This window comes from Apis mellifera, linkage group LG10 (genome assembly GCF_003254395.2).
Source record: "Apis mellifera strain DH4 linkage group LG10, Amel_HAv3.1, whole genome shotgun sequence".
Taxonomy (NCBI): domain Eukaryota; kingdom Metazoa; phylum Arthropoda; class Insecta; order Hymenoptera; family Apidae; genus Apis; species Apis mellifera.
In genome coordinates, this window is record NC_037647.1 from 3200994 (window position 1) to 3212718 (window position 11725).

Consider the following 11725-nt stretch of genomic DNA (forward strand, 5'->3'; position numbering starts at 1 on the left):
GGGTGTGGCGCATGCGCAATTTCTGTTGGTAGACTTGGCAGTTCGCTGTCGACCATTGGTGTCAGCTGGTGGTTTCGTCAGATGGTATCGTGAATCCTGTAATATCACATCGATCATCGTACAGAAGAAAGAGATTCAAGATGAGCGGAGGAATGCCAGAATTGGGCTCGAAGATTAGTTTAATATCGAAAGCAGATATTCGTTATGAGGGCCGACTCTTTACTGTTGATCCTCAAGAATGTACGATTGCTCTAGCTAATGGTGAGTCTCAAATCAAGATGGATACCGAAATTAGTTTTGCCGCTGCTTTATTTCCCGGTTATTTTGTTTTAATATTCGTTACTTTTTATTCATCGATTACGTTTATATTTTTACTTCTATCGCTTTTTTTATGTATTGTTTATGAAAATTTAACGATTTTTATATATTTGTTATATTCGAAAATGCTTTTAGAACAATCGGTACTTGATTCGTCCGGTAAAGCTTCGATACAAAACAACCGGGGTCACCCGTCATTTATAACGGGTGTTTTATGTATTATTTGTAATTTGAATATATATATTTTAAAATTAATCTCATTGTTTAACGTGTTTTTAGTTTTAATAAATATGTTAAATATTTATATAGTATTCTCAAATTTATAGCAACTTATACTCAACATAAAGAGGTAATATAGACAGAAATATATCAGATAATATTATTCAAAATTATACATTTTTATTTTCGTTTTAGATCAATAATTTTAGTTTATGAAAACTGTATATCATAACTATGTATTTAATTATATAATATTTTCTCATTTAATACAAATTTTTTTTGTACAATGTTAAATTAAATTGAAATAACAAAATTTAAAAATTACATATTTAATTAAAATACAATATTTTTTTAAATATAATAGTTATTATTATGTAAAATTATATTAAAAACCGTTACATCCACCATTGTATAGAATGTTTGTGTTTTGTACTTGTCCTGTTTATGTCTTTCGTCCTTTTTTTTTTTAGTCATATTACAGTTATTCTCATGAGTCGTTACATTTAAATTTCATAATATAGATTTCAAATTATTTGTATTATTAAATTTTAAATATTATTTATATTACATGAGATATTATATATTTTTATTTTATATATTTATAAAACTATATATTTTATATATAGTTTTATAATCTGTATTAATATATTGATAATAATAGCAAATTATGAAACAACTTTTATATTTAGTTTCAAAATTACTTAATCTTAAAAATGTGATTATTTTATTAAAATATTAAACATTTTTTTATAATATAATATTTTTTTTTTTATAATATAGTACGTTCTTTTGGGACTGAGGATAGAGAAACACAACTTCCAGTGGCACCACAGAATCAAGTATATGAATACATTTTATTCCGTGGTTCAGATATTAAAGATATTAGAGTTGTCAACAATGTCAGTTCTATTCCAAATGATCCAGCAATTGTGCAGGTAGTTATAATTTATATATATATATATATATATATATATATATATATATATATGTATGTACGTATGTATGTATATATGTATGCATGTATGTATGTATGTATGTATTATATATATAATACATACATATATTATATATATATATATATATATATATATATATATAATACATATACATATATATTTCTTATTATTATAAGATTAATATTTTTTAAATTAAATTATTATAATAAATAATATTAATATTAAATAATAAAATTAATATAATTTCATATATGATTGCTAAATAATTTTAATTATTTATAGATGACGGTACAACCGTCTATGAGTCAGCAATCATACCAACCACAACCTAGTTATGCTCATCCAATGATGGGTCCAATGGGTGGACAATATGGAACACCTTATGGCATGACAATGGGCACCATGGGACCTGTAATGGGAATGCCAACTTCTAGAGATCCTCGTGGACCAATAAATAAACAGCCAAGTGAGTTGAGCTTGGGCTCTGCTGAACCCAATGCCATCTCTATCCCAAACTCACTACCGACGGCCAATGTCGACCCATTACCAAAAGACCAATCTCTGGAAGATGGTAAACTGTTTTTGCTATGAACTATCCCTTGCCAATGGCATGCTTGCTGCTTCTTCTCTGGTAATGCTTGCTAACTTTACTTGTGAAATCAAAAAATTTCCTTTATTAATTTTTCACTATATATGATACACTTGAAAATACCTGAAAAATACCTGCTTTCATTTATTTTTTTCTTTTAATTGCTTATGAATTTTTGCTTGTAATGTAAATTATATTTTTATTGTGAGTTATTTAATTTGCTTCTCAATTTTATATTATAAATTTAAATGAAAAATTTAATATTGAATGCTTGAGTATTTTTTATATGATATATTTGTATATATTTAAAAATATGTATATAGTATAGTATATACATGATTTTTTATTAACAAATCTTTAATATTGCTTTAATATGATTTGCTTTCATGATTGTTATTTATGCTTTCATATTGATATGTGCCTTCTTAATAATTCATAATATTAATTTTAAAGTTTCTTTAAATATATTTCAAATAGCATAATAAATGATTTAATATTGACATTAATGTATGTGATTTTTTAAAATAAATGTTTAATGTTATATTGGCAATAAATATTTAAAATAATAATATTACAATAATGTATAATAATTTAAATTTGCTATGATTTGCTTATGTTATATGTATTTTATATAATATATTTATACAAATTTGTTTTTAATTTTTTGTATTTTAGTTTTTGTATTTTATTAAAAGAATATGCATGAAATTTTTTATATATATTTCGTTTATAATTTATAATTTTATTTTAAATATGCATTTAAAATTTCATTTTAATAGTGTTAGAAGCATTATGCACTAGCAAGTAACATAATAGCAAGAACAGTTGAAATTTCAGGTAGAAATCGTTTTTTAAGATTACTTTCTTAAGCAACGTATATTTAATGTAGTACTTTTGTAATCATACTTTGATTTAAGTTCTAGAACTAAAAATTTCTAATATACTTTTTTTAATATTTCCTATATCATATCTTATTTTTAAATAATTATTTTACTTTAGAATTATATTTTTTAAATATTAAGTTTTCATAAAATTATATGCATATTTGCTTATTTTTTTTTAACTTATTTTCATAGGTGTATTAGATCTCATTAGTGGAGGTTCACGATCAACAACTCCAACTTCATCTTTATTGACACGAAAAAGTCCAACTATGGATCAAAGTATTCAGGTAGGCCATCAACAACAACAACAACAACAGCAGAGTGGAAATGTTGGCAAGCTTGGTGAAAAGACGAATATAAGAACTATTCAACCTGCTCGACGTGATCACGATAGGTATATTTATTATTTTCAAAATACTTAATTAAATTTAAAGAATACAATTTTTTAATTAATTATTAATATAATATAATATATATTAATATAATATAATTTTATATATTATTTACAGCCATAGTGGTAATAAAACAGGAGGTACTGTATCACAATATAATGATGGAAAACGTGATACAATGAAACAAGATGGTCAACTTCAAGGTCAAGGTACTCATGCTCAAGGTGGTCGTGGAAATCGTGGAGGATGGATGAATCGTGGAAATATGCGTGGCAGAGGAAGAGGTCGTGGTGGTTTTAGAAATCAACCCGGTAACGCTGGTGCCAAACCCAAGAATACGCTGAAATTCGATAATGATTATGATTTTGAACAAGCTAATACTGAGTTCGAAGAATTAAGGTATATATTTTTTTTGCAAATATATATAGCATGGTCAAAGCAGTTTATTTCAAGTGAATATGAAATGACAAATGTGAATACCATGCAAAATCAATGTTATGTGTCTTTAAAGCAACATGTATTCACATTATACATGCTTTGTTTACGCAGTGCATCAACATATGCATTATTTTATCACATCAAATTTTATATATATATATATAATATTTGAAAATTACAAAGTGAATTTTTATATTATGCATTTTAGATCTCAATTAGCAAAAACAAAAATTGATTCTGGTGCTGATAATGAAAAGAAGGATGATAGTGGTAATGAAACTGGAGCAGGTGAAGGTGAACCAGAAGAAGAACCAGAGATAGTTCATTATGACAAATCAAAATCGTTCTTTGATAACATCAGTTGCGAAGCAGTGGAGAGAAGTAAAGGGTAAGTCAAAAAACTTGTATTACAATAATCATAAATTTTATAATTAAAATATAAAAAAAATCATTCTTTTATTATTATTATTATTATTATTATTATTATTATAGACGATTCCAACGTACAGACTGGAGGACAGAGCGCAAATTGAACTCTGAAACATTTGGTGTAGCGTCAACGAGACGCGGTGGTTTTCGTGGACGCGGTTATTATAATCGTGGGATGGGAGGCATGTATCGAGGTGGTGGTGCTGGTGGTTCTGGTTTCCGAGGTGGTTATAGAGGTTCCAGAGGTGGAAATCGTAAACCTGCTAATCAACAACAGCAAAATAATCCTGGCAGTCAAAATCGCACGACTAACGAACAATCTGCTACTCAATCACAGCAGAATAGTCGCGTTGTATCTTTTTGAATGAACAACGCACTACTATATATATAAGTATTCACTTTAGATTAAGATTTTTACGATACGTGCTCTGCCCTTGTGGACTGATTTGAATTCGAGTTTCAAAAAGAAAGATTGAAAGAAAGGAATTAAGAGGAAAAACAAAAAAATAAAAAATAAAAATAAAAAAAAAACAAAAAAAAAAACAGAAAAAGTTCTTTGAGAGAACTTTATTGTGAGTTTTTTGTATTATCACGCAGGAATATAGGAAACTAATCAGTGCTTTGCAGATCCTGCGTTTAGAATTTCTGGACAAATAAAAATGAATCTTATTGCTATAAGTAGTTAATTTTCGAAAACTCGATATTCAAAACCATCATGTCCTACAAATTAAGGAATCGTCAAATGCTTCTGAATGTAATTAAGTACAATACACGCCGGACGGTAGAAACAAACGTATATTTGCAAACAAACATATATGAAAAAGCAAGTTTTAAATTTTCAGTTGAGCTTTTGTTTGTATACTATTAATTAATTCGACAAGCATGCAACTCCGATTAAGTAAAAGAGAATCTCAAAGAAATTTTTGTAACACAACGTAAGAGAATAGAACGTGAAGATGAGGGGAAAAAAAAGAAAACAAGAAAAAATGACTAAATAATTTTTCGCGTTGCATGTGTTATGATTTTGTGGAATCGAGAGATAAAGCAGTAATTATTCTTTTCTTTCGTGAATAAAAATCGAACAAAGAAAAATTAGAAAAACAAAAATAAAACATGCGTAAATCGCAAAATAGAGTAGGACAATATTATGGTTATTTGGAACAGTCAAAACTTTATTTATTTATGATGACCGTGTATGCGAATTAAGCTGAAATAATTATTTTACTCACGTATTTACCAGGGGGTTTTGATTTTCGAACAGGAACGTTAAATTGTTCCTTATATAAAGAAAAAAAAGATAAAAAAAAAAAATAAAAAAAAAAAAAAAGATTGATTTTGTATGATTCATAGAGATACGCGTGCGCACGCGAGGCCGAATCGTACATCGATTGTATTGACTATTAATTTTTGAAATATTGAACGTGGTATGCTAGTGAAAGAGAAAATGGGAGTGCGAATGCCTTCTTGTAGTTCGACTGCGTTTAATATCTTCGAGTCTCGAAGAAATCGTTTGATGTACGAGAACGTTGTGCGCCGTTCGCGAGTAGCGTTGCGAGAGTAAGACTCTAAAAGCATGATAATGTCCTTAAAAATATAAGACGTAAAAAAGAAAGGCAGAATAAGTATATTATTTGCGACTGTTATTTTCTTATGGCTCGTATGGAGTCCCAAACGTATACAGATATATACATACATAACATGAGATTTAGTTGCATATAAATTGAAAACCTCCATAAGCTATCAGTAAAGTTGCAAAGTAAGGTAAAACTACAAAAAAAAAAAAGTATAAATCATATATGAATAAAGATAAGTAAAATAGAAAGGAATATGGGGAAAGAAGAAATATAACTTTTAAGTTTTATGCATTACTCGTGTAAAGAAATGCACGGTATATGTGGTTTTCCGATGATGAATTTTTGTTTTGTACAGCGGATATTGTGATTCCCAATGCTGAATAATACTGAAGTAATAAAATAATGTTTGTTGTACTCTTTAAGCCCACTAATTACTTCGAGAGACATTTATTCGGGTAATATTTGTCAATTATTCTTGCGTTTTTTCGTACATGTGAATAAATTGCTTGGCAGAAATAATAATAATAATAAAAAAAAAAAATAAAAAAATAAAAAAAAATAAAAAAAAAAGTAAAAACACTTGTAAATTGATATTTACTTAACAAAAATTTAAGAAATAAAAAAAAAAGACTTGATCGTATAAGGAAACAAGTCATATCATTATTATCATTAACAATTTAATTAATTAAGAAACTTCTTAAATACGATGGCGATTGATTTATATATAAAACATCATGTGTATACGCGTGCATTATCTGTATAAATACTTAACATTGTATCAATGACTAACAAATACCAAGTAGCTTGAACCTCTTTTCCTCAATTACTTTCAAGTGATCGAAGAAAATTCGATTTGATCATTCGTCACTTCAACTTTCTATTTGTTATTCCTAAGTTTTATCGTACTAGGGAATTATTCAAACGAAAGGAAGTAAAAGAAATCATTGCGATCTCAACCCTAGAACGCAGATAATCATGGCCATTTATGTTCCAGCGTTATGTCAAGCGCAGCTCATCAGACCTGTCAGTGTATTATCGCAAACTTCTCTTATAGAACCATCTCTTGTCCCTACTTTGGTTTCAACCATTGTAAAATTGTTTTTATATGTACGTCGCAAACTACGTGGATTTGGTACATAAACTTCGTACGGAGTTCGACCATTTTCGATCACCCATATACTACCAGATTCTGCGACTCTCAAGATCGACATTAGACCTTGAGCTACCACATATGGACTGATAAAAGGAAAGACTTGATTAAAATTGATTTTATTTTTGATTTAATTTTTTTTTAATAAAAAATGAAAAAAAAAGAAAAACTTACGTTTGTATTGATAGTTGATCGAGAGTTTTTACGAAGTCTGCCTTCATAACACGAGAAAGTAATTTATTTGGGCTATCCACTGTAAGCGCAGTTTCTGTCAAACCAGGACATAACGTTATCACACGAATACCAGTCTTTTCAATTTGGTAAGATTCCTAAAATAGATTCAAATTTACCCTTAAATTGTATTCTTATTATTGAACATTTATTATGTATGTTTTGCAGACTGTTCTTAAAGTTCAAAGAAACAAAACCAGTATTCAATATGGTAGTATTGTTCATAAATTATCATGAAATTAGAAGAATTTTATTTAAAATTAGAGTTAAAAAACAAAATATTTTAAATAATTAATATTTGGTATCTTTTTAAAGAATTCAATGAAAATAATATTAATATTTTTATCTTTTTGTAGAATATAGAATATAGAATATAGAATATAGAATATTAAACTCAGAAAAGTATATATAATTTAAAATAACAAATGTTTTACCGCAAGAGATTGTGAGAGTCCAATCATGGCATGTTTGGTGGCCGTGTAAACTGGAAGTTGAGCAGTGCTTTTAATATCTATGTGTTGACTAACGTTCACTAAAGTTCCTCCATGTCCAAGTTGGTTTTTGCTTAAATATTTTATAGCCAATAATGCAGTACGAACCATTCCTCCCTAAGATATCAAATATAAGAATATTACAATTTCTCATTAAAAAAAGACACATACACAAATAGACAATAAAACAATCTCTTTATTACTTACAATATTAACTGCTATTTCTTTTTCCCATCTTCGTTCGTCCAAAATACCAGCATTATTTATGATAATGTCAATATCATTCATAAAATTCAAAGTTTCCTCAAAAGCCGCTATTACAAATAAATTGAAATCCAATCAGAACAAGTTTATGATAAATTAATATTAAATAATAAATTATTATATTATTTCTTTTCTATCAAAAATTTTTTTTGTTTTTAAATCAAATCCCAGTCAACGTCTTCATCATTATCGATTATTTAATGACGACTTATGAGTCATAAAAAATTATCAATGCGTTATCAATCTATACTTTGATTTCTACATATAATACTATATTTAACACTCACCAGTCATAAGTTCGTGGTTGGAAACATCAGCATGAATGAATAGCACCTTTTTTTCTCCGCAGGATTTCTCTACGCTCACTTCTATGCGCTCACCGATTTCCTTGTCAATATCTATTATAGTTATTTTCTAAAAATTTATTCAAATTAAATGATAAGTTGAAATTTTATATTATATTTTTGGAATTAATTTAAGAAAACACTTACATTCGCACCGTGTTTCAAAAAATGATTCATAAATGCATTTCCTAAACCCGCAGCTCCACCAGTTATGAGCACGTTCTTACCGGAAACGAGACCGTATATTGCCTCTATTTCTTTCGCTTTCTCAGATGCGGAGGATTGTCTTCTTTTATTATTCTCGTTCTCTGCAAAATTTATATGGCATTCAATATATTATCTTACATGGTAAACTTGCACAAAAATTCTTATATAAATCCTAATATAAATTAAAAAATATTTAACATTTCCTCAATACTATATAAATACTAATATATTTTACATGTTATAATTAATTTCATTCTCCAATTAACAATGTTTGTTTTTACAGATATATTCTATATTTATGGAAATAACTAGTTAATTTAATTATTTGAACAAGTTGAAAAATTCTACGTAAAACAGCAGGTTATTTTTATTGTAATAAACTGAAATCATTCGATTGAACGGTTTTCTGAAAATATTGTTTATTTCATTGATTCTAGGAGTACGCAGAAAAACGTACCCATTTTTATTCGAAAGAAATCGTAACTGAATCGAATATACGAGATAGTGTTCACTAGAATTGGAGAGCACACGACGGGGTCAACGTGTCTCGTTCTACTAAAGTTTGATCGGTTCTCGTCGATCGTATTTATACGCACAACAAGCTGTCATGATGATTTCTACAAACTCCATAATATGTATGTATAAATGTATAAATGAATTTTTATCATTAAGAGTGTCTCGTGGATAGATGATGAGAGGGGATCAATCATTTCTCTTTTCGCTTTATTTTTTTTTTTCTTTTTTTTTTTTATGATGGATAATGAATCTCGAACAGTTGATAGTATGTATAATACATAATAGAATCTCTAATTAACCTTTGACATAGAAAGTAATTAATTCAGTTGCGGACTCGTATCGCGCGCTCCTTCGAAAAAAATTTCTACGTTAAAGCGGCGTCTGCCCTCGCGATAAACGCAATTACATCGTATTTGAATAATGGTAGTCCGTCGATAAATTTCTGATTTATTCCTGGTTGTATGCGCAGTTTTAAATATATACAGGTGAGAAATAAATAATATGTAGCAATGAGGATTTTTAATTTAAATTTAAAGATACAATCTTTAAATTTTAAAATACTATATACAATCACAATTTAATTTGAACTTGAATTTCTTTTTTCTTTCTTATATTATCGTTCAATTTTTGCGCAGATAAAATGTTCAAGTTCTTAAATAAAATTTTTAATATTTATAACTTTATTGGAAATAATATTAATTTTACAAATTTTTTATCGAAAAGCAAGGTTAAAATTATTAAAATTATTACAATAATTATATATTATTAAAATAATTAAAATAATAATTTCATTGATTTTATATCTTTTTTTTTTATCGAAAGGAAATATATTGCATATTTATTATTAAATTAAATTCAATATTTTCTTATTATATTATAATTCATAATTTTCTAACAAATTTTTCAGAATTAAAAGTAATCAATTCTTTGGCAAAATTATTTTAATATCGTAGCATTACGTGATATTGATATTTGATTATTCAACGATATTACGTGATTTTCATGATTCTAAGAATGCAATATAGTGTAATGACCTTACGAAAAAAATTCTATGTTCAATAGAATTTTATTCTATTTATTTTGTTTTTTAAATATTATTTATATTTTTATAATCTTTTTCATAAATGAGAATTAAAAGTGTCTATTTAAAATTATTCTATTTATTTTGTTTTTTAAATATTATTTATATGATTTTTATAATCTTTTTCATAAATGAGAATTAAAAGTGTCTAGAATTAAAAGATCTAAATATTTTCCTTGACTCATCTTTTTTTATCTTTAAGTGTGAAAAAGATGTTAAAAAAATCTTAGTATGTTAGTAGTAGTTAATTTATTAGATTGAAATAGTGATTATCTTATCAATGATTTTTATTTGAGAAAATATACTAATAATATAATATACTAATAAAATATATTAATACTTATCAAAATCAGCATATTTTCTTCATTTTTTATATATTTTTCTTTCTTATTTTCTTATCGTCATCTTTTTTTCTTTTATTTTATTTTCTTTTTTGGCAATTTGCAGCTTTGCTCTTCTTATTTTTTCTTCTTCTTCCTTAATTTTCTCTCTTTTCTTTTTCTCTTTTTCTCTATCCATTTGTTTCTTTATTTTCTCTGCTTCTTTTTTTTTCTTCTCATTTTCCTTTCTCATCTCTCTTTTCATTTTCTCTATTTCTTTTCTCTGTTCTTCTTTTTTTTTCATCAATTCTTTTTTTTTCTTTTCTGCTTCTCTTTTTTTCTTTCTTCTTTCTTTTTCTTTTTCTATCATCTTCTTTCTCATTATTCTCTCTCTTTCTTCTTTCCTCATCTCTCCCTCTATCTTGTTTTCTTCTTCTTCTTTCAGTATTTTCTTCCTTGAACTAATTTTTCACGATCCCCTTCTTATTTTCTTCTGTTCTTTTTTTTATAATAAACTACATTCACTATATACAATCACAAATCGTGTTGGAAAACGTAGTTTCCGCGCGTGTCGTGTGGCATACAATTGCGATAAACTGTCGACGTATGCGCAGCTCGTGCTTTCCGACCTTATCGAAAAAAAGAGCATTTAATCTATCATGAATTCATGATAAATTGAAGCGAATCCACGCGTTCCAAAAGGCACACCCTGAATCCAGTAAGAATCGGTTTTTATATTGAATTTCACTCAATACAAGTCTGATAAGTCTTTGGAACGCGAATTCGATTCTTTTTCTTTCTTTTATATTATCCCTATTCTTTAATATTATTTTTTTTTGTTTTAGTTTATCTTTTCATTTTCTTCTTTTTCTTGTCTGTCTCTCTTTCTTTCTTATCTGTTTTTTAATTTTTTCTTTTGTTTGTTTTTTTTTTAAATTTATTTTTCTTTCATTTTATCTTTTTTTTTCCTTTTCTTCGTTTTTTTTCTTCTGTTAAATCGTTAGAGATGTACCATCTTACATCATAATATTGTATTTTTAATTTTGTATCACGATAAAAAAATACTAAGGAATGACTTTGCAAATATTTGAAAATAATTGTCTTAAAATATGAACATATGTTTAATAAATTTTGTAACTGTTGTATAAAGATGAAAAAGAGAGATAATTATAATGATCGTTGGAAATATTGTTATTTTTTATCTCTTGTTCCATACTTTATACTTGTTTCGATATAATGATGTGCTATATACGTATATTGTTGATAATTATGGCACCATATTTAATATAATTTACATTTAAAATAATAATAATAATAATTCA

General features: G+C 26.8%; 2 protein-coding genes across 3 annotated transcripts; one reads left to right on the forward strand and one right to left on the reverse strand.

Moving 5' to 3' along the window:
- Positions 1-33: 33 nt before the first annotated feature.
- On the forward strand, positions 34-6213 carry LOC410015 (protein LSM14 homolog A). 2 transcript variants are annotated; one of them, XM_393502.7, is made up of 7 exons: positions 34-261; positions 1318-1472; positions 1776-2064; positions 3159-3360; positions 3476-3757; positions 4005-4184; positions 4289-6213. In XM_393502.7, the coding sequence occupies exons 1-7, from the start codon at positions 141-143 to the stop codon at positions 4587-4589; spliced, it is 1530 nt and encodes a 509-aa protein (XP_393502.3). In that variant the 5' UTR covers positions 34-140; the 3' UTR covers positions 4590-6213. The 2 variants fall into 2 exon arrangements, with proteins under 2 accessions (XP_393502.3, XP_006560173.1); XM_006560110.3 differs by having other exon boundaries at positions 1776-1959.
- On the reverse strand, positions 5835-9535 carry LOC100577149 (15-hydroxyprostaglandin dehydrogenase [NAD(+)]). Its single transcript, XM_003249582.4, has 7 exons — positions 8944-9535; positions 8427-8587; positions 8223-8349; positions 7879-7985; positions 7615-7788; positions 7124-7278; positions 5835-7035 (listed from the first exon to the last, which is right to left on the reverse strand). Exons 1-7 carry the CDS (start codon positions 8945-8947, stop codon positions 6801-6803), a joined length of 963 nt encoding a protein of 320 aa, XP_003249630.1. The 5' UTR covers positions 8948-9535; the 3' UTR covers positions 5835-6800.
- Positions 9536-11725: the final 2190 nt, after the last annotated feature.